This window comes from Chamaea fasciata, unplaced genomic scaffold (genome assembly GCF_029207755.1).
Source record: "Chamaea fasciata isolate MVZ Bird 193981 ecotype frontalis unplaced genomic scaffold, bChaFas1.0.hap1 SCAF_30, whole genome shotgun sequence".
In the NCBI taxonomy this organism is placed as follows: domain Eukaryota; kingdom Metazoa; phylum Chordata; class Aves; order Passeriformes; family Sylviidae; genus Chamaea; species Chamaea fasciata.
In genome coordinates, this window is record NW_027094115.1 from 4,496,402 (window position 1) to 4,517,578 (window position 21,177).

Genomic DNA, 21,177 nt, shown 5'->3' on the forward strand with positions numbered 1-21,177 from the left:
TACCGGGGGATATGGGATGGTACCGGAGAGACCAGGATCGGTACCGGCGGTTATGGGACGGGACCGGAGAGGGCACGATCGGTACCGGGAGATACGAGACGGGACCCGGGGGTTTCAGGACAGGACGGGACGGGACAGCCCCGGCCCGGGGAGGGCAGGAGCGGGCCCGGGGGCTGCGGAGGGGCAGGAGCGGGGGCTGCGGGCCAGGTCCCCGCAACAGCCCGTCCCCGCCGCCCCCCCCCCCGGCGCTGGCCCCGCTCCCAGCCCTGCGCCCGGGGCTGCAGGGGCCGAGCTCCGCGCTTGAACCCGCCCCCGCCAGATCTCATTTCCCTAAAAAAAAAAAAAAAAAAAAAAAAAAAAAAAAAGAGAGAGAGAGAAAGAAAAAAAAAAAAAAAAGAGGGAGAGAGAGAGCGAGGGAAAAAAAAAAAGGCGAAGAAGGGAAGGAAAGAGGGAAGAGAGGAAAGGAAAAAAAAACCTCCGGCCGAAGCCATGGCCGGGCTGCGGAGCTGCGGGCTGCTCCTCTGCCTGCTCCTGGCCCGGGCCCTGCGCTTCCCGGACTATTCCTACGTGCTGGAGGAAGAGGAGGAGGACGAGGAGCCCCTGGACTACAAGGACCCCTGCAAAGCCGGTAGGAGCGGGGGGATGCGCGGCGGGGGGCGGACAAAGGGGAGCGCGGGGGGGGGCCGCGGGACCGCGAGTGCGGGAACGAGCCCGGGGTGAGCGCGAGTGTGCCCCGAACACGCTCCGCGCCTCTGCACGGCGGAACTTGGCCCCGCCGCCCCGGGCCCGGGCAGTCCCGGCTGCCCGGGACTTGGGGGGACCGGAGCAGCAGCGGCCGGTCCCGCTCCGGGATGCATCTGGTTGTACTTAGGGTGAGAAGCAGGGGGGGGCCGGCCCGGCACCCCGCTTTCTCTCCCCGCTCTTGGCTGCACTGGCAGCTGTCAAAGGCGGCGGGGAGCCCCCAGCCCCCCCATGCCAGCCCCCCTCTCCATCCCAGCCCAGCGCAGAGCCGGACCCATCCTGCACCCCCAATCCCTGAACCCATACTCTGCACCCACCCTTGGCTCTCTCCGTCTCCCCCAGCCCGGAGGCAAAGCTCGTCCCCCCCGCCGGGACACCCGGGAGGTGCTACCGCCGGCCGGGGTCCCTCTGTGCCGAGACGGGGTTCGGAGCTGCTCCCCAAGTTTGGGAAGGGCTGGGAACACCCTGGGTGCTGCGGGGGGCGAATCCCCGTCTCCCAGTGCGTGCTAAAGCGGACGGAAGGATTTGGGGAGGGGGGGAAACTGAGGCACGGGAGGGCCGTGCGGGGCTCTGAGCCCCGAGCGAGGGCCGGGGTCTGGCGGGGGATCACGTTTCTCTGTACTGGCATTGTCTGCGCTGCGAGGCGGCTGTTGATATAACTCTGTCTACACGAGGGCTTTTTTCTGGCCAAAAATCCTTCCCTTCCTGCCCTCCCGGGCTGAAACAGCAAGGCTTGCAAAACCGTCCGGGCAAAGCCGGCTGGAGCCTTCCCTCCTCTCCCGCTTCCTCCAGCTGAGCGGCAGACAAGAGGCTTCACCCGGGGGTTAATGAGCGCTGTCCCCTCCTCGCCCCGCTCCTGTGCACCTCCAGATCTCCCCCCGCCCCTCACCGCCTGTTGTCCCCCTTCCCATCCCCGGCCTGCCTTTTTATGAGATCCTGATGGGATTTAATTGAATTACGGGAGCTCTTCCTCGGGAGCCGGGGGTGGGGGTGGGAGGGGGTGGGGGGATCAGGCCCTGCCACGCATCGAGCGAGCCGGGGACTCACCCTGGTTCGGCTCCGCACGACCAAGGTGATGAAATCCAGTTTTCCGGAGAGCCTGAACCCCCTGGCATCCTCCTGACCCCTCCATGGCTTCCCCCTGAACCCCCTCCCCGGCATCCCACAGTTCAGTTTTGGAGTGTTAAGACCCCCCGACTTCAAGCTCCGGGCAGTGCCACAAACAGCCAAGTACCGAAATTTTGGCTCTGGGGAGGGAAAGCACGGGCGGAGGGATTTGCGCTCCTCATGCCAGGGGTATCCTGAGGCCACCGGCTGCCCGCGGCTCGCCGGCCACCCCGGGTGATGCCACCCGTCTGCACCGCTGCCAGCGGAAGGGGAAGAGCCTCCCGTGCCGCCGCGTCGCTTCCAAGGATGCCAAAACGGGAAACCAGCTGGGAGATGCAGCCCTGGGAGCAGCCCCCCGGGGCAGGCAGGCAGGCGGGCAGGGAGGGAGGGAGGAATCGGCCGTGGCCCCGGTTTCCCTTCACCCGGTCAGCACAGGCAGGTCTCGGTGCCCGGGAGCGGCCGGCGGGTCAGATCCGGGTCGGATCTCCGGTTGGGAAAGGCGGCTGGAATCGCTCCCAGCACCCCCAGCTGTGCCGGGAGAGCGGCCCCAGGGCTCGCTCTGGCTCATCCCGGCTCAGCCGGGGGTTGCTGGGCACTTTGGTGACGGGAGCCGGGACCCCCTGGGTGCCCCCAGCACCTGGAGGGGTGGGATGGAGACCCTGGGTCAGCTCCGCATCCACATTTCGGGGTGCTCGGGCTGAAACCCCCCCTGCCCGGCATTCCGTCACTCCGGTCCATGGGGATGCAGAGCCTCTGGGGGCTCACACAGCCCCCCTAAGTGGATATTTGGGGGATCTCCTCTCCCAAACTCCCACGGGGAGCTCAGCATCACCTGCATGGCAGAACCACGGGACACACGGATGGGCTCGGGGGTCCAAGCCGCCTTTCCCGGGTGCAGGAGCTTCCCAGGCATGCCTGGAGTCCTCCAGCCACCAGGATTTCACCTAGATTACACTTTCCAGGCGTAGCCAGCCCGGGCTACTGGTTGCAGTCACACTTGTCAAGCTGCCCAAAAATATTTTCCAGCCGTTATATGTCACTTATTCATGCCGGGTAAAAAAAAAAAAAAATCCACCCGCGGAGCCGGGGCCGGCGGGAGGCCTGCGGTTCAGGGCTCGGCAAACCTTGGAAATCTCAGGCCGATCCCGGGATCCGCTTTTATCTTTGTGTAATCACCCGTTCGGCGCGGCGGCATCCTCCGGCGGGGGCCCGGGGTGCCCCGGCGGGGCCGGGGGGGTTCGCTCCTCGCTGCCCTCCCTTTCCCCGGCTCCTGGGAAACGCCTCGGCCGCTGATTCACGCCGGCGGGTCGTGCCCAGGGGGGGAGAACGGCGCTTCCTGAGGCTTTATCCGGGCTGGGAAACACATGGCCGGGAGGGACGGGGCGGCCCCGGGGAGACCCGGGGAGAACAAAGCAGCCGGGAGGGGATGCGGGGAGTGGAGGGAGAATGGCTCGCCCTGGGGTTTCCCCAAATATAACTTTTTTTTTTTTTTTTTTTTTTTTCCCCCCGGGGAAGGGTGTTTTCCGGGCAACTACAACGTGTCCTCCTGGTTGCCTGTGGTTTTGCTGGGGATTTTTGGAGGTCTCTGGAGAGAAAAAAAATCTTCCTGCTGCATCCCCGCCCAGCCGTGGGAAGCGGAGATCCCACTTTTCACCTGGCCAAAGGGTGCGGGAGGTCACTGCTGGCAGGCTTTGGGTGGAAAATTGTGCTCCATTCGCGTGGAGAAGGCGGTGGGAACATCCCGAGGGCAGGAGGGTTTGTCAGGGAGCCGGCAGCAGCCTCGGGAAGGGGTAAAGGTGTGCTGGGAGGACTGGAAGCACAACAGGGGGATGTTTGTTTGTTTGTTTGTTTGTTTTGCTGCTGGGGAGGATGCCCGGAGGTCTGGGAGCCCTGGGGAGCCGCTGTCCTTTGGCAGAGCCCAGCCCGGGATGCCCCACGGGTGTGGAGTTGGGTGTCAGGCCGCGTCCCCGTCTCCATTCCCTGTTCCCGCTGTCACCAGGCTCCTCTCCAAAGTGACAACAATCCCCCCCCCCCCCCCCCCATCCCCTTGGCAGAGCAATTCCCAAATATTTTCCTTTCCAGCAGCTCTCCTTTTCACAGGGGCCGGTGCTGTTGGCCCGGGATGTGTTTTCCTCGGTGACCTGGCCTTGGAGAAGGGGATGTGGGGAGACCTCGCTCCCCGCACGCGGCTCCTTCCATCCCGGGGCCAGGTTTGGCATCCTCCACGCCGAGCCCTGGAGGAGGCTCCTTCCTCCCTTTGCTGTCACGGAAGAGGAGCAGAAGGAAAAAGCTCCCCTGGAGTGATCCAACCGATCCCTCCCACTCCCAGCCTGCCCCCGGATGGACATTTCCTGCCCCTGGAATTCGGTTTGCTGCCCGGGATGTTTATTGGAGGCTCCGCGGTGTTTATTTCATCACCTGGAGCGGGCAAAGGGCTTTGGAGCCTGAATGCCGGTGCCCAGGGCTGGGGAGGGAATTTGGCTGTGGGTGCTCAGGGATGCGTTGGCGGGGTGAGGATGTGCCTTGCACCACAGGGAATTCAGGACAGGGCTCATCCCTCCACCTCGGAGGTTGTGTTTGAGCCTCTCTGCCTTCCCCAGCTGCCGGATGCTGGATGCCCAGGGCCTGGGCATGCACAGCCCTGGGCCTCCCAAAAACACCAGCAGGGATAAGGATGCTCCAGGCAGGAGGTGGGCGATGGCAGTGGCCGATATCTGAGCGCAGGGCTGGCTCTTGGGGGGTGCCTGTCTCCCTCTATCCCCCCGTGCCTCAGTTTCCCCACTAGCCAGGCACGGAGGCCATGATCTGGCCTGGCTCCCAGCCTGGCCTCCGAGGCTTGAATTCCTGCTTTGTGCCTGCTGCGCTGCTCGGAAGGTGCTCTGGGAAAGCAAATATTCCTCTCCCCGGCGTTTACAGGCTGGCTGCTCCCTCTCCCCCGCCGCCGGCGAGGGGCACCGGGAGAGGGGCTGCGCCGGTGCCGGGGGACAAGAGAGGGGCTGCTTCCCCTCCCTCTTGTCCTCGCTGTCCCGGGGGTCTCCCCGAGCCGCTGTGGGGACCCCGGGGTGCTCACCATCCTTCCACACCCCGCCCCGAGCTCTGCGGGCAGGCCAGACCCCCGGGGCCAGGGGGGGACCCCCCGGTGCAGAGGGGTCCCCTCTCTCCGGGCCGCGGCCCCGGCGTGTTTTGCCGCGCAGCTGGGCCGGCGTGCGGGGGCGAGGGGCGGTGCGCCGAGCATTCCTCACATATTTAAGGGCTCTGAGAGCCAGTGGGACGCTGCTCCGGTGGCTCCGTGGCTTTTACAGCCCGGCGGCTCGGCTGAGGCCGGGGTACACCTATTTCGGGTCTCGCTTCCATCCCGTTGCCGGCTGGGGCAGAGCAGTTCAAGCCCTGCTTCCTTCCGCATCCCAAATGCTGCCTGCAGCGGGAGGGATGCTCAGGATTCCCGCGAGGACTTGGAATGACTGGGATGGGGCTGTTGAATCAGTGAGGGAATGCTGGGCTGGGGCGGGTGCTTCCCATCCTGTGCTGTGCCCTTTGAGGGCTCCTGGGACCCACAGAGGGGTGAAAATCCCTCCTGCTCCAGGCCCTTCAAGCACCTGTGGGACCTGCACAAGGGCAAGGGTCTTTCCCACCTGGTGCTCTTTGGTGGGCTCTTTGCAAGGATGAGAATTCCCCCTGTCCAGAGTCCTTCAAGGAATGGTGAGACCCACACGAGGATCTTTCCCAATCTTTGGTGCGATCTCCACAGGGAGGAGGGTCCCCCCTGCCCTGCCCCACGCACGGAGCCTGCTCTGCCCCAGACTGACCTGGAATCTGATCCCGTCCTGTTTATCTGCCCGCCCGCCCTGCCAAGGCTTCCCCCCGGCTCTGTTTGCTTTTCCCGGCTCACCAGAACATCGCGTTCACGCCCCGGCCTTTTCCCAGCGCTTGTTTGATCGGATTTTTCCTGCAGAGCAGTTCCCAACCTTGGTGGGGCTCAAGCTCAGGCTCTTCCCAAACTCCCAGCGATGCTGGAGAGGTCAGGCCTGTGGGTTCCCCCTGCACTGCTCACCTCGCCCAGGGAGGGAGGGATGCTGAGCTCCTGCATCCCAGCAGGGAGGAGAGGGACTCTACAGGGGGATCCCTGGAGCTGTGAGTGGGCAGGAGGGGCCTGTAGGATCGGGATGGGGTGCTGAGGGGTTTGGCTCGAGTCCGAGCGAAAAACCTTGTTTGTCTAAAGCTTCGGCCCCGGCGTTACGTCACCGTTCCGAGAACCCGAAAGAAAACACGGCACAAAAAAATCAAACAACAGAGGAGGGCTGAGCTATCTCCCGGCTGCGGAGGGGGAAGAGCTCCCTGGGAGCAGCTCCCGAAGGGCTGGTTGTGTTCTGGGGGGGTGGGAGGGATGTGCAGGGATGGAGCTGGGATGATCCCGCTCTCCTGACTGCTCCGTGTCCCACGCCTGGCCTTGGAGCTGGCGTCCTGCTGGCATCTCATCCTCCCCGCTGGCACCACCACAGCTCGGACCTTGCCCCCAGGACCTCTGTGACTGAGCAGAGAGCAGCCCCTGTGGCACAGCCCATGGGCTGGGAACAGCTCAGGGACACCAGGACACCTCCAGGGGTGGCTGGGGACTTGTGTCCCCTGGTTTGGGGTCTCTTGGGCACTGTGCCCTGGCGGGGTGAGGGGATGTGCTGCAGGGAGTGGGTGCTGGGGGGTTGTTTCCCCCTGTTCCAACCTGTGCTGTGCCCAGGACAGGGCTGGCACCTCTCCTGCCAGGAGACCCCTCTCAGTTTGCAGAGGGTCCCCCTCACTTTCAGGGGGTCCCCTTTGCTTGCAGGGACTCTCACATGAACAGGGGAGGGACAAGTGGCAGCAGCGTGGCAGTGTCCCCAAGTGAAGTCCCCCAGGGAGTTTAACACCATCTGGGTTTTTTTGGTGAGCAGAGACCCCCCTCCCTCCCCCGCCCCAAACTACCCCACGTGTCACCTCATGCCACGGGTGCACAGGGAGCGAGTGGGAGGAGGACGTGACCGGAGCCCAAATCAGCCTGGAAGTTTCTCAATCCGACACTCTGGGCTTGGCCCCGACGTGTCCGTGCAGGGATCGCTGCTGGGGCACCCCTGTGGCCCCGTTTGCCCCTCTGGGAGCCACCAGCCACCATCCCCCGTGGGCTGGGGGGGGGTTCTGGGGGAGCCCAGCTGCCTCAAACCTCCAGGAGAAGCAGCCCCCCATCCCAGGGCTGGCCTGCCCGGCTCTCTCATGTCTCCCAAATCCCTCACATATGGTTTCTATATCACTTGGCTCCGCCGGCGCTTGCTGGGCTGTAAGCGAGCTTACTTTCCCTTGTCTTTCCATGCGGCTCTTGGCACGGGATGCTCGTCCTTCTCCCCGGCCCTGGTCCTCCCCCGCGCTGCCCGTTCGGACACGTCTCTCCCAGCCCCGGGGAGGGTGTGGGGAGGCCGGGGCCGGCTGCTGCTGCCTCTGCTCTGCCCTCAAATTGCAGCCTGGCCCTGCCAGCCGCAGGTCGCTGCCAGGGGAGGTGCTGGCCCCGGCTTGTTTTGCTCTTCACTCGGCGCTGCCACAGGTCTGCTCTCCACCCCGGAGCTTCCCCCGGTGGGATTCATCCGGCGGTCAGTGCTGGGGACAGCCCCAAAACGTGGCTCTTTCACCCCAAAGTGCTCCACACCGCCGCTGGGGTGAGGTTTGAGCTCGGTGCTGTGGGAAGGGATGGGATCCAGTCTGCTCCTCTGATCCCATGGCTGCTCCTCTCACCCCGTGCCGGCTCTCTGGACCTCTCAGGGTTTTCCTAATTGTCCCGCCTCGCCTTCATAATTAGTGGCTCTTTTGGGATCCATTTGCCAAGTGCTTGGAGCGCGACCTTGGCTCCGCTCGCTCTCATCCCCCGAGCTGCTCCGGCCACCCCATTCCCCGCCACTGCCCTTCCCAAGGGATGCCGAGGCCAGGGGGGTCCCAGGCACCCTCTGCTCTCCCCAGGTACCCCTAAAACCGGTGAGAAACCCCTCATCCATGCCCCCCACTGCGGCCTGACCTCAGCCAGCCCCGGCGTTTCCGCAGGAGCAGCCGTGTCCCCGGGGCTCAGGGCCGGCCAAGCGCCGCGCGTGTCCCGCGGCCCCGAGTCACGGAGGGCCCGTGGAACGGAGGACAGGGAGGGAGAGGAAGGGTTATGTGCCGGGTTATGTCCTCCAGCCCCGCGATGCTGCAGCATCTCTGCCTCCCCCCGGTGCTGGAGGGAGGGTCCCGGCCCCAGCAGACGGCCGGCTCCGTTCCTGCGGGCGCTGGGCGCAGCGGGAGCTTCCCGGCCCATATGGCCCCGCTCGGCGCTGGCAGATGACTCAGAGGTCGCTGGCTGGAGCATCCTGGGGCTGCCCGAGCTCGCACCGGGCTGGGGGGGCAGGAGCCGGGCAGGAAGGGGGTGCTAAAGCCGGCAAAAGTGGTGGTGGTGGGGAATAAAAAGGCAGTTTTGCAACACAAGTAATGATAGAAACCCTAAAAAAGTGATGGATGGGCTTTATGCGATCCAGATGTGAGTGAGAGCAGGGCTGGCTCCAGCTGCTGGGGAGTGGGGGGAGCCCGGCCAGCACCACGCTCAGTTAAAGGAGAGAGAGGAGGAGGAGGAGGGGGAGGAAGGGTTTGCCTTCATCTTCGGGGCTTGCCAGGTGTGGAGGGGCTGAGGAGAGGCACCCGGTGGCATTTGCGACGCACCAAGGACGGCTAACCCCTCCTCTTCCCCTCCCAGCCGCCTTCCTGGGTGACATCGCCCTGGACCAGGAGGACCTGCAGCTCTTCCAGGTGGACCGCGTGGTGGACCTGGCCCGCCACACCATCACCCGCCTGCCCTCCAACTCCTCAGGTACCGCCGTGCCCGCCGCGCCCCGCTGCCTGCCCCATCCCCCGGGGGATGCTGACTCCTCCCTTCCCCACAGGCAGCAACGCCACCAGCCCCCGGCCGGGCCACCCTCGGCGGAACCGGGGCCGGCAGCGGGCGCGGAGCCGCCGCGCCGCCACATCGCGGCCCGAGCGAGTGTGGCCGGACGGCGTCATCCCTTATGTCATCAGCGGCAACTTCAGCGGTGAGTGACGGCCAGCCCGGGGGTGTCCTGCCCCGCGCCGTGCCTCAGTTTCCCCGCCGGGCTGACCCCACCGCCGCCCTCTCCCACAGGCAGCCAGCGAGCCATCTTCCGGCAGGCCATGCGGCACTGGGAGAAGCACACCTGTGTCACCTTCCTGGAGCGCAACGACGAGGACAGCTACATCGTGTTCACCTACCGCCCCTGTGGGTACGTCCGAGGGCCTGCCCCGGGGGTTGGGGTTGGGTTTTTGTGGGGGGGGGGGGGTTGGGGTGGCTTTTTTTTGGTTGGTTTTTTTCTGTTTGGGGTCCAGTTTGCCGCCGGGGGCTGAGGTCGGTGGCACGGCACCAGCCCGGGCTTGCAGCGGGGCTGATGCCAAAGGAAACAGGGGTTTGGACGAGCTCAGCATCTTCACGCGTCAGGGCACGGCCCTGGCCAAGCAGATGGTGGTTAGGAGAAGGATTTCCCCTGGAATGGGAGCCCCTGCGTGGGCGCAAACCCTGAGCCCGGGTCCCGAGCGCGGGGCTGGAGCAGCTCAGCTGCAGGGCAGGGGTGCAGGGAGCTGGGTGGGCACCCCTGGGAGCAGGATTTGGGGCTGGTGCAGCCGTGCCAGGCCGTGCTGAGCCACCCCATGCCAGCAGCTGAGCTCTCCGAGTTTCCAGGCAGAGCTGAGGCTCAAGTTCCTCACCTGGGCAGGATGCCTGGAGTCCCTGTATCAGGGGTGGTCCCCACACGCCCAACGTTTTGTGGGACCCTCACCCTGATCCTCCCGGCTGGGGAACATCAGGGTATCCACAGCACCCCCCAGAGAGCCGGGAGTCACCTGGTTCCTCCCCTGCAGGTGCTGTTCCTACGTGGGCCGCCGAGGAGGGGGACCCCAGGCCATCTCCATCGGCAAAAACTGCGACAAATTTGGCATTGTGGTGCACGAGCTGGGCCACGTCATCGGCTTCTGGCATGAGCACACGCGTCCCGACAGGGATGACCACGTCTCCATCATCCGGGAGAACATCCAGCCAGGTGGGGCTGAGCTTCCTTCTTCCTCCTCTTCCTCCTGCTCTTCGTCCCTGCAGTGGGGTGCTGCCGAAGTCGGGGTCCCCCTGACAGTGTCCCCACCCTGTCCCCCACAGGGCAGGAATACAACTTCCTGAAGATGGAGCCAGAGGAGGTGGAGTCTCTGGGGGAGACCTACGACTTCGACAGCATCATGCACTACGCCAGGAACACCTTCTCCAGGTACGGCCTGGGGTGTCCCCTTGCGTCCCCTCACCTCCTGGGGACAATGGCACGGTGTCCCCAACTCCCGAGGATGGTTACAGCTGTGGACAGGGTTAATTCCCTCAAAGACTGGCACTCCGGGCAGGATGAAACCCCTCAGCGTCCCTTCCCAGAGCAGGGAATTGCTGTCCCCATGGTCACGTCCACTGGGGACACATCCCCGCTGACTCACTGGCCCGCCGGCTTTAATTAGCTGGGCTGCTTTTAATTAGCCAGGCTGTTTTTAGCATCCTTCCTCCCGGTGGCTGCAGCCGGAGGCGGGGAGAGGCTGCAGTGCCGGTGATTCCCACCCTGCTCATCCCTTTCCTGCCCCAGGGGCATCTTCCTGGACACCATCCTGCCCAAGTACGACGTGAACGGCGTCCGTCCCGCCATCGGCCAGAGGACACGGCTCAGCAAAGGGGACATCGCCCAGGCCCGCAAGCTCTACCGCTGCCCAGGTCAGTGTCACCGCCCCGAGGGGACACCCCCGGGGTTGGATTTCCTGGGAAACATTCGGTTTCATCCCAAATCATGGCAAAAGTGGCATCATCCTGAGTGGATTCGCTGTTTCCAGTGGTTTCGGGGTGCTAAAGAGAACTCGAGGGGCCTCCCTTCACCCTTTGGGGAGCTGTGACAATCTGCCTGTGTGAGGGTGTCCTTGGCTGCCCTCTCTTCCCAGTCTTCTGAGAAAAGAGCATCCCCCCAGAGTGCTGCCCCCAAAAAAATCCTCTCCAGAGCGTCTTCTAGGAGCAGCCCTCAAAAGGGCATCCTCCAAAAACATCCCCCAAAGTAATCCCCCGAAGAGCATCATCCAAAAGCATCCCCAAAACACATCCCCCAAAGAGCATCATGCAAGAACATGCCCCAGGAGGATTCCCCCATAAAAAATCCTCCAAGAGCATCTCACCAAAAAAAATCCTTCAAAGAGCGTCTCCCCCCGGAGCCTCCTGCATGAGCAACCCCCAAAAAATCCCACCAAGAGCATCACCCCAGAGGATTCCCACAAAAGAATCCTTCAAGAGAAGAGCAACCCTCCAGAGGATCTTCCAAGATCATCCCCCAAAGTGCACCCCCCTGAAAAACTCCTCCAAAGACCATTCCCCCAGGAGCATCCTCTGAGAGCAGAGCATCCCCTGAGAGCATCCCCTGACCCCACAAGCACCCCTGGAGAGTGAAACCTCCCCGGAGCACCCTCCGAGAGCCTCCTCCATCCCGACCCCTGCACCCAGAAGGGTTTGGATGAGGTGAGAACAGGACATCCTGATCCCATCAGAGCCCACAGACCCCCCTGGGGGTGAAGCAGATCGTGACCAGCTCGCTGTTGTCACCCTGAAGGGCTCCGGGAGTGTGACCAGGAGGGGTGGCATTGTCCCAGGCTCGCTGTTGTCACCCTGAAGGGCTCTGGGACTGTGACCAGGAGGGGTGGCATTGTCCCAGGCAGGGTGAGGGGGCGGCTGGCACGAGTCCCCCGACAGCAGGCACGTGCTCCGGGGCTGTGCTGGCAACATCTGCAAGGAGTTTGGCTCCCGCACGCTCCCGCTTTAATTCCAGCAGCTAATTAGCAGCCTGGAAGAGGGACGCCTTTGTGAGGGGCCCCACGGCCGTGCCGCCTTCGGGGGAGCAGGAAAAGTGATTAGCTTGGAGCAAGGAAAAGCAAAGAAAAAGAAGAAGCCCCCCCCCCCCCCCCCCCCATGAAAAGCCTCTCTGGATCACAACTTTTCTTTTGTTTCCACTGTAAAGCGAGGAGGGGAAAAAAGGCAGCGAGCCCGGGTTGCAAACGGCCCTTTTTTTTTTTTTTTTTCAGTTTTGCCTCTTTCATCTGGTGTCCCCTTCGCTCGGAGCGGCGGGGTGGGGAGGGGGGCGGCCTCCTTGGCCCCCCGACAGGCACGGGGCTCCGTGTGCCGCCGTCATGTGGCTCGCAGATGGCAGCGCTGGGCCGGCTCCAGGAGCGGCCGCCGCCGCCGAAACCTGCCCGGAGCGGCGGGCGGAGAGCCGGGCCCCGCGGCGTGGCACGGCACGGGGGGGCCCGCAGCGCTCCTGCCCCCCGGCAGGGCCGCTGGAGGGGTGCCACGGAGCCGGGAGCAGCTCCAGGGAGGGTTGGGGATGGCGGTGATGCGGTTATATATTTTTTTTCTTTTTTTTTCTTTCGTTTGGGTGGGAAAAGGGCGTTGGGGTTAGAGGTGAATTCAGTGATGCTCTTCCTGCTGCTGGGGGTTTCACCTGAGGGGTCTGAGCGCTGTTTCTGTCCCTTCACAGCCTGTGGGGAGACGCTTCAGGACAGCCAGGGCAACTTCTCCTCCCCGGAATTCCCCAATGGATACTCTGCCCACATGCACTGCGTCTGGAGGATCTCCGTCACCCCCGGAGAGAAGGTACTGAGTGCTGGGGTGAAGGCTCCCACCCTCTCCCAGCCCTCCTCTCCCTCTTCCCGGCCTGGTTTTGGGGTGTTGCGAACCCCAGCACCCCTTTGTGGGGTGGGATGCTCTGGGCAGAGCAGGGCTGGGTGCCACCAGGTTCCCCCCGGCTTCCGGCAGGTGGGGTGTGGGGGGAGCTCACCCCACGCTCTTCCTGCTCCTTCCCCAACCTTAGATCATCCTGAATTTCACCACCCTGGACCTGTACCGAAGCCGGCTGTGCTGGTACGACTACGTGGAGGTGAGAGACGGGTTCTGGAGAAAGGCCACGCTGCGAGGTAACAACCCGGGGCCTCCTGCCCGCTCCTCCTGCCCGCCGGGGCCGGCAGCGGGGCCGGGGGATTCCCTCTGCCTCTCTCCCTGCCTGCCTGATACCTCACAGTCCTGGGGAGGGGGGAAACACCCCCCCAGAGGGGGTTCTTGGGGTGAATGGAGCTCCCAGTTTAGCCCACACCAGTGAGACCAGTCTGGATGATCCAGCTGGCTGGCACGTCTCTTCCCCAGGGAGTGCCAGTGTCCCGGTCCCACCCCGAGGAGCTGGATGTTCCCCAGGGAGATTCCAGCGTCCTCGTCCCATCCCTGTGATGTTCCCCAAGAGATGCCAGTGTCCCGGTCCCCACCCCGAGGAGCTGGATGTTCCCCAGGGTGATTCCAGGATCCCAGTCCCATCCCCCATGGACTGGATGTTCCCCAAATCCCAGCTGGAATCACCAGTTTAAGTGAAAGAGCCAGAAAAGCCGGAGAGGGGGTGGGGGGAGAGGTGGAGGGAGAAACAGCTTTTGGCTTTAGGCTGGAAAGGGGCATCAGAGGGACCAGGAGGAAGAGGTGGTGAGGAAGAGGAGGTGGTGGTGAGGAAGAGGAGGTAACAGTGAGGAAAAGGAGGTGGTGAGGAGGAAGAGGAGGTGGCAGTGAGGAAAAGGAGGTGGTGAGGAGGAAGAGGAGGAGGCAGTGAGGAAGAGGAGGTCATGGTAAGGTAGACAAGGTGGCAGAGAGGAAGAAGAGGTGGTGATGAGAAAAAAGAGAGGGCAAGGAGGAGGAGGTGGTGAGGAGGAGGAGGAGGAGGTCACAGTGAGGAAGAGGAGGTGGTGAGGATGAAGAGGAAGTGGTGAGGAGGAGGTGGGGTGAGGAGAAGGAAGTGGAGGTGAGGAAGAGGAGGTGGCAGTGAGGAAGAGGAGGTGGCTGCGAGGAAGAGGAGGGCTCCAGCACGGCAGCCCAGCACGCCTTCCTCCCCAGGCAGGTTCTGCGGGAACAAGCTGCCAGAGCCCATCATCTCCACCGACAGCCGCCTCTGGGTGGAATTTCGGAGCAGCAGCAACTGGGTGGGCAAAGGTTTCTTCGCCGTCTACGAAGGTAGGGGGGAGCAGTGGGGCCCGGGGGGCGGCGTGGGGCCTGGGGGGGCTCAGGCTGCTGCTCCTCCCTTCCAGCCATCTGCGGGGGGGACGTGAAGAAGGACAACGGCCACATCCAGTCCCCCAACTACCCCGATGACTACCGGCCCAGCAAGGTGTGCGTCTGGAAAATCACCGTGTCCGAGGGCTACCACGTGGGATTGACCTTCCAGTCCTTCGAGGTGGGTCAGCGTCCCCACGAGGGTGGGGAGGGGTCACCTCCTCATCCCAGGGGTCCCTCAGGATGGGCTGGGGGCTGCTGCATCCCTCAGTACTGCCTTGGGAAGGCTGAGCTGGAACAGAGACGGGACAGATCTGGAGAATAAAGTAGAGATTTACTGAAAGGCCTCCAGGATCCACCTTGGGTGGGACAAGAGCCTGGCCAGGGCTACACCCAAGGTGGGCTAAGAATGGTCACAAAATGGACAAACGGTCATGAGATCTCACGCTTTTATAAGTTTTGGTCCGTTTGCATCGTGGGGTTTAATTGTCCAGTTACAGCTCCAGGCTGTGAGGTGCCATCCTTCTTGTCCCTCCCTTGTTTGTGCTTTTGGGCCTGAGAGTTGTCCTTGGTGTGCAGCAGGAAAAGGATTTGTTTTGTGTCCCTGCTCTGCGAAGGGAACTTAAGAGCAGTTAATGTGAGGCTCCAAACTGCACCCGCAGGCAGCACGGAATCTGAAAAACAAGAAAGCTCAAACTCAAGGCACCATTTCCCCCCTCAGTTTCCCCACACAACAGGGAAAACTGTTGGGTTTAGGAAGGGTTCTGGACAAAAAAACAACCTGGTTTTACCACCCCCTTCCCAGATCGAGCGTCACGACAGCTGCGCCTACGACTACCTGGAGATCCGCGACGGGAGCAGCGACTCGAGCAGCCTCATCGGCCGCTACTGCGGCTACGACAAACCCGACGACATCAAGAGCACCTCCAACAAACTCTGGATGAAATTCGTATCCGACGGCTCCATCAACAAGGCCGGCTTCGCCGTCAACTTCTTCAAAGGTTCAGGGGGCTGCTCCGGGCGGGGGTGCTGGGGGTGCTTGTGGCCCCCCTGGCCGCTCACCCCCCTGCCCGTCCCTGCCCTGCCCAGAGATGGACGAGTGCTCCCGCCCCAACAACGGCGGCTGCGAGCAGCGCTGTGTCAACACCCTGGGCAGCTACAAGTGCGCCTGTGACCCTGGCTACGAGCTGGCATCCGACAAGCGCCGCTGCGAGGGTGAGTGTCCCCCCCAAACCCCCCACCCTGCGCCCCTCGTGGCATCCCCAGCCCCGTGGAGGTGACGGGCGCTGGGTGGTCCCGCCCTGCAGCCGCCTGTGGAGGGTTCCTCACCAAGCTCAACGGCTCCATCACCAGCCCGGGGTGGCCCAAGGAGTATCCCCCCAACAAGAACTGCATCTGGCAGCTGGTGGCGCCCACCCAGTACCGCATCTCCCTCCAGTTTGACTTCTTCGAGACCGAGGGCAACGACGTGAGCCGGGGGGAGCGGCCCCTCTCTGTGCCGAGTGCCACCCCCAGTGCTGCTGGTGGCCCCCGGGGTGGCACTGCCGTGTCCCCAGCGCCGTGTCACCCCCCCCAGGTGTGCAAATACGACTTCGTGGAGGTGCGCAGCGGGCTCACGGCCGACTCCAAGCTGCACGGGAAGTTCTGCGGCGCCGAGAAGCCCGAGGTCATCACCTCCCAGTATAACAACATGCGGATCGAGTTCAAGTCCGACAACACCGTCTCCAAGAAGGGCTTCAAAGCCCATTTCTTCTCAGGTAGAGCTGCCCGGCCCCAGCACGGGCGTCCCCTGCCCTCCCTCACCCCAGCCAGCCTCTCCCGCGCCCCCCAAACTGCCGCTAACTCTCCCCTCGCCCACGCCGGGGGTGCAGCCCCGGTCCCAAAGCCCTCCAGCCACAGGCAGCCTGGCTGGCAGCACATTTTTGGAAGGTTTTCTCCTCTTTTGGGGGACAATTGGCTCCTACTTCAGAGGTGGGGGTCCCCAAATGACCACGGGATGCTGGGGTTCAGCTGGGGACAGGGAAGTGCTCAGCCCTGGGTGCTGCACCCCTCGGGTGGCGTTACCAGGGTGGGGGGACACCCCGCTCTGCTGCTGCTGCTCCCCGCTCTGCTGCACGGCACCGGCTCCCTCCTCATCCCAGCGTCAGCATCCGGCCACGTCTGAGCTCCCCGGAGCGACCCCTCCTCCCAAAATCCATCGCCTGCCTCTCCCTGTCCGCCCCACGGCCCGCTCACCTCTCCCGGGCCACTCCGCCAGGACACGGTGTCACCTTCGGATGGGTCCTGTGGGCAGGGAGGGGGACACGGAGCGAAATGCTGGATGCAGCCGGGACTGGACCCTGGGCTGGGGCCTGCCACGGGACCCTCGGTGTGGCACAGTGCCCTGGACACCATCCCGGCTGTGAGAGACCTCACCATGAGCCTCCTGCTGCGTTTTGGCTCCGTTGAGGCCGTTTTTGAGGGGCAGTTTGGCCGCGGGAGCAGCGGGACCGGCATCCCCCAGAGCGCCCAGGGATTTCCCGGAGCGGCAGCGCCCCGCGGGCCGGGGGCTCGAGTGTCTTTGCTTTATCTGTTTAATTAAAACCAAGGCGAGTAGGGCGGCCCAGGGGGCCCAGCCGTCGGGAGCCGGCACCCTCCACAAAGTGATTTCCTCGGGGAAGCCCGGCGGCCGAGCGGGACCACGGGGCAGCCAGGTGAGTCTCCCCCCGGAGCACTTCGGGCTCCTTCCCTCTCCCCTTTTCCCTCTTTTTCCTCATCCCACCGGGATGTGCGGTGACAATAGGCCACCAAAGCCTCTCCTCCACCTTTCCCTGCTCAGGTCTCGGGCTTTCCCGGCAGCAGGACCACCCTGGAGGACTCGGCCACAGCGGGCTCCCTCCTCTGGTCCCCCCGGGGTTGCTCCCCGGGGCAAAGCCTCTCCCGTGCGGCCCCTTTTTAGCCGCGGAGGGTCCCCCGTGCTCCGGACGAGCCCCGTCCCTCGGTGCCGCGGGCAGCCTGGCCGTCTGGGCGCCCGTTTTTCCCCGGTGAAGACGTGACCCCATCCTCCACATCCTCCTCCTGTCCTCCTTCTCCTTCACCTCCTCCTCCTCCTCCTCCTGGCGGGCCGGGGCTCGTAAGGATGCGCATTCCGCCCGGGAATCCGCCACGCTGTCGGCATCCAGGTAGGTGCCCCCGGCTCTCCGCCGAGCCCCGCCCGGCGCTGGGGGGTCCGCAGCGGGGGGAGAGGCGCTGCCGGGGGCTGCGGGGCGGTGAGCAGCCTGGAGCCGTCGGATGCCCGCGGGGGAGAACGGTGAGCGCACGGCGATGCCGGGTGGCGGGCGAGCAAGCTGGTTGGAATAAAGGATTGCTAAAAGACACCGACCCCGGTGGGCTTCTTTCCGCTGCCAACTCTCTTCCTGCTCTTGTCTCGCCCGCCCAGGCTCCCTCCGTCCCGCCAGCTCCCCCCGCGGTGCTGGAGCTGCTCTGAGCCCAGGAGCCCCTTCCCATTCCCAAACGGGCCTTTCCGCCTCGCTTCCTCCTCCCTCAGACCCGAGGAGACGTCAGGTTACAGCCTCCGCTTGAGAGGCGGCCGCGGGGCCGGGGGGGGGCCGGGGCAGGACGCCCCCCTCGCCGCTGGCTCCAGGAGGGATCCCGGCTCCTCTCCGGCATCGCTGTGAGCTCGGAGCGGGACGCTGAGGGGGGCTGGTGCCCGCTTGTTGCTGGCTTCCCCCCGCCGCCGCCCACTCCCCCCCCCAAAAAACACCGCCCTGTGGGCAGGGGGAGCGAGGGGACGTGGAGGGGTCTTTGGGGGGCTCGGGGAGGGACTGGCGGTGGGGGACAAGTCCGACCAGCTCGGGATGATCCCAAATCCTTCCATTCCTAGACTGGACATCCTCAAGTAACCCACCCAAAGCCCATCCTCATCCTCCCGAAGCCAGCCTCGTGCCCCTTCCTCCTCCTCCTCCTCCTCCTCCTCCTCCTCCTCCTCCTCCTCCCCGCGGAGCCGCTGGCCCCGGCCGCAGAGGGGCTCCCGGGGGTCCCCTCGCTGCTGCTTCCCCGGCTGCCGCTCCGCATGCCCCCGCCGCCCCCCGCCGCCCCCCGCCCCCCATCGCTCCCCCCCTTCTCTCCCTCTCTCTTTGCAGAGAAGAAGCAGCAGCTGCAGCCCCCGAAATCTCGCCTGCCCGGCCTGAAGTCCCGCCTGCAGAAGCGGCCGCGGGGCCCCTCCTGAGCCTCTCCATCCTCTCCGTCTTTCTCAGGAACGCCGCGGCCCCGGAGCCGTGCGGGAGCACGGTGGGACCGAGCCGAGCCGTGCTGCCGGCCCTGGCAGCCTTTTGCTTGACAGAACTGGTTGTTGACCTTATTTTTTTTTTTTTAACTTTTTTTTTTTTTTTTTTTGTGGTTCTGAGCACCCCAACCCCTTGGTTTTGTCATTGACCAGCTGACCTTGGTGGTTTGTTGTTTTGTTTTTTTTTTTTTTTCCTCCCCCGTCCCCTCCAATTTTTTACCGTGTCTGTGACATTTCCTATCGATGAGTAAAGAGGGACTCCCGCGTCCTGGTCTTTCTTGTGCATCTTTGGTTGTCACTGTGTGTTTTTCTGCCTCCCCCCGTCCATCCTGGCAGCAGGTAATGGTGGCACCCATGGGTGAGCCTGCGGGAGAGGAGGAGCCGTCCCTTTCCCCCCCGGGGGCTGGGGATGCTGGAGCTGCTTGCTGCTGGCCGGGGGCGCTTGCTTGGCTGGAGGGCAGCGGTGCTGGGCTGGGGGCTGGAGGGGCCCTGTTGGGATGGAAATGCGCCATTCCAGCCTTTCCCAGCCCTCTCAGCGATCCTTCTGCTCTCTCCCAGACAAGGATGAGTGCTCCAAGAACAACGGGGGCTGCCAGCACGAGTGCCTCAACTCCTTCGGCAGCTACGAGTGCCAGTGCCGCAGCGGCTTTGTGCTGCATGACAACAAGCACGACTGCAAGGAAGGTGGGTCCCTCCTGTCCCCCATTCCCATGGGAATCCCTCATCCATGCATCCTTGACCCTCCTCGCTGTCCCGGCAGCTGGCTGTGACCACAAGGTGACATCTGTCTCGGGGACCATCACCAGCCCCAACTGGCCCGACAAATACCCCAGTAAGAAGGAGTGCACCTGGGCCATCAGCACCACGCCGGGGCACCGCATCAAGCTGGTAGGGGTTGGAGGGGGGTGGGTGGCACTGGGGTCACCTCTGCCAAGCCTCGACCTCACCCAGAACCTCCACAGACCTTCTCGGAGCTGGACGTGGAGGCGCAGCAGGAATGTACCTACGACCACCTGGAGATCTTCGACGGGAAGGACGCCAAGGCCCCGGCGCTCGGGCGCTTCTGCGGGGCCAAGGAGCCCGAGCCCATCGTCTCCTCGGGCAACAAGATGTTCCTCAAGTTTGTGTCCGATAACTCCATCCAGAAGAAGGGATTCGAGGCTACCCACACCACAGGTACCCCCGTGGGGCTGGGAAATGGGGTTATGGGGTGGGGGCACAGCGTGGGTGCCCCTAAACCCTGGCTCCTCCCGCAGTGTGCGGCGGCCAGGTGCGTGCCGAGGTGAAGACCAAGGACTTGTATTCCCACGCACAATTTGGGGACAACAACTACCCGGGGGGCTCGGACTGCGAGTGGGTGATCATGGCCGAGGAGGGCTTCGGCGTGGAGCTCATCTTCCAGACCTTTGAGATCGAGGAGGAGGCCGACTGCGGATACGACTACATGGAGCTCTTCGACGGCTACGACGGGACGGCCCCACGCCTCGGCCGCTTCTGCGGCTCCGGGGTGAGCTTGGGGCGGAGGGGGACATGGGGTGGGGTAGTGGGTGAGGGGAGTGCAGGGTGATGGATGAGGCCGAGCCAGCGTGGAGAAATCCCCATGGGAATTCTGTCTGGCGTGATGGTCCCCACCCTCCACACTGCAAACGTTCCTGCCTGCAATGTGTGCTCACCCCCGGGACGCTCGTGGGTCTGAGCAGCCCCCGCCTCGCCCCCACAGCCCCCCGAGGAGGTCTACTCGGCCGGAGACTCGGTGATGATCCGCTTCCACTCGGACGACACCATCAACAAGAAGGGTTTCCACCTTCGCTACACCAGCACCAAGTTCCAGGACACGCTGCACACGAGGAAATGAGGGCCGGGGGTCCCGGCCCCGCCGCGGGCAGGGGAGGAGGAGGAGGAGGAGGAGAAAGAGGAGGAGAAAGAGGAGGAGGAGGAGGGCAGGGAGGACGGCGGGGAGCGCTGCCCCGCACAGACTGCACGGAGGAGGAGCACACAGCCAACCTCAGCACTCAAGACACGCTCGCACGGGGCCCCGGGGCTTGGGCGCCCACGGCACAGGGGCACGGAGGGGGGGTCCCCGCTGGCAGCCACCCACCCCGGTGCTGGGGGGGCCGAGCAGGACCCGCTGCCCTCCCCTGCCCCGGCCAAAGCTCTGAATGTACAAACCAGTAACCAGGAAGAGCCCAACACACACAAGGTGCTGTCTCTCTCTTGTACCCATGAAATAAATACCCTTGTACTTGGAGCGGGGGCAGCCCCGGCCTCTTTGCTTCCAGCCCAGCAAAACAGCATCCAAAATAGGGCTGGACTGGGTGGGAAAGCACCCAGGACCCTGCATGGACCCCAATCCTAAGGGAGAACCCCCATCCTTGGGGTTCTGATGGAGCAGAGCCAGGAATCCCGACAAAGGAGTAGCCAGACCATCTCCTGGTGACAGTGATGGGCGGCGGGCTCGGAGCCCTCTGCCTCCCAGGACTCTGCAGGTGGGTTCTCTCCCCACACCTTTATTTCGGAGTGTCTCTGAGCCAGAAAAGAGCACCCGCTGTGGGGTGGGTGGGTGCCACGTGCCACACCCACCGCGTGCTCCAGCGCGTCCCCGCGGCGGCGGTGGCAGATGGCGGGTGGGCTGTGACACGGCCCCCGTGCCCACCGCGTGCTCCCGCGTGCCTCGACCCCTCCTGCATCCCGTGCTCGCTGCTGGTGCAACGGGGAGGGGGCTCCTCTTCCCTGTTTGTGCCAGGGCTGTGCCCAGACAGAACCGGGATGGGCACTGGTGTTTCATCCGGAGGGGTTTTCGGTCTCCATGGTGAAAAGGGGGTGAGGAGTTTGGGAAAGTTTTCATTTTCAGTCTCCATGGTGAAAAGGGGGTGAGGAGTTTGGGAAAGTTTTCATTTTCAGTCTCCATGGTGAAAAGGGGGTGAGGAGTTTG

At 64.1% G+C, this 21,177-nt stretch overlaps 1 protein-coding gene and 1 long non-coding RNA gene across 3 annotated transcripts; both read left to right on the forward strand.

The window, feature by feature from the left end:
* Nucleotides 1-382: 382 nt before the first annotated feature.
* On the forward strand, nucleotides 383-20,493 carry LOC136302842 (bone morphogenetic protein 1-like). 2 transcript variants are annotated; one of them, XM_066206430.1, is made up of 20 exons: nucleotides 383-628; nucleotides 8,588-8,701; nucleotides 8,775-8,921; nucleotides 9,011-9,128; nucleotides 9,760-9,938; nucleotides 10,049-10,154; nucleotides 10,512-10,636; nucleotides 12,435-12,550; nucleotides 12,768-12,870; nucleotides 13,826-13,942; nucleotides 14,017-14,162; nucleotides 14,787-14,982; nucleotides 15,071-15,196; nucleotides 15,289-15,449; nucleotides 15,558-15,738; nucleotides 18,804-18,929; nucleotides 19,006-19,133; nucleotides 19,208-19,421; nucleotides 19,502-19,752; nucleotides 19,966-20,493. In XM_066206430.1, exons 1-20 carry the CDS (start codon nucleotides 490-492, stop codon nucleotides 20,098-20,100), a joined length of 2,928 nt encoding a protein of 975 aa, XP_066062527.1. In that variant the 5' UTR covers nucleotides 383-489; the 3' UTR covers nucleotides 20,101-20,493. The 2 variants fall into 2 exon arrangements, with proteins under 2 accessions (XP_066062527.1, XP_066062528.1); XM_066206431.1 differs by lacking the exons at nucleotides 18,804-18,929; nucleotides 19,006-19,133; nucleotides 19,208-19,421; nucleotides 19,502-19,752; nucleotides 19,966-20,493 and adding an exon at nucleotides 18,103-18,530.
* LOC136302847 (uncharacterized) lies at nucleotides 16,002-17,585 on the forward strand. Its single transcript, XR_010724146.1, has 3 exons — nucleotides 16,002-16,674; nucleotides 16,800-17,142; nucleotides 17,400-17,585. It is a non-coding gene; the product is annotated as an uncharacterized lncRNA (long non-coding RNA).
* Nucleotides 20,494-21,177: the final 684 nt, after the last annotated feature.

What these genes read in the sequence shown, in the direction of transcription:
- LOC136302842 (XM_066206430.1), top strand. Translation starts at nt 490, where the DNA reads ATGGCCGGGCTGCGGAGCTGCGGGCTGCTCCTCTGCCTGCTCCTGGCC. An exon ending in CCTGCCCTCCAACTCCTCAG is followed by an intron (nt 8,702 to 8,774) that starts GTACCGCCGTGC and finishes CCTTCCCCACAG; the next exon opens with GCAGCAACGCCACCAGCCCC. An exon ending in CAAGCTCTACCGCTGCCCAG is followed by an intron (nt 10,637 to 12,434) that starts GTCAGTGTCACC and finishes GTCCCTTCACAG; the next exon opens with CCTGTGGGGAGACGCTTCAG.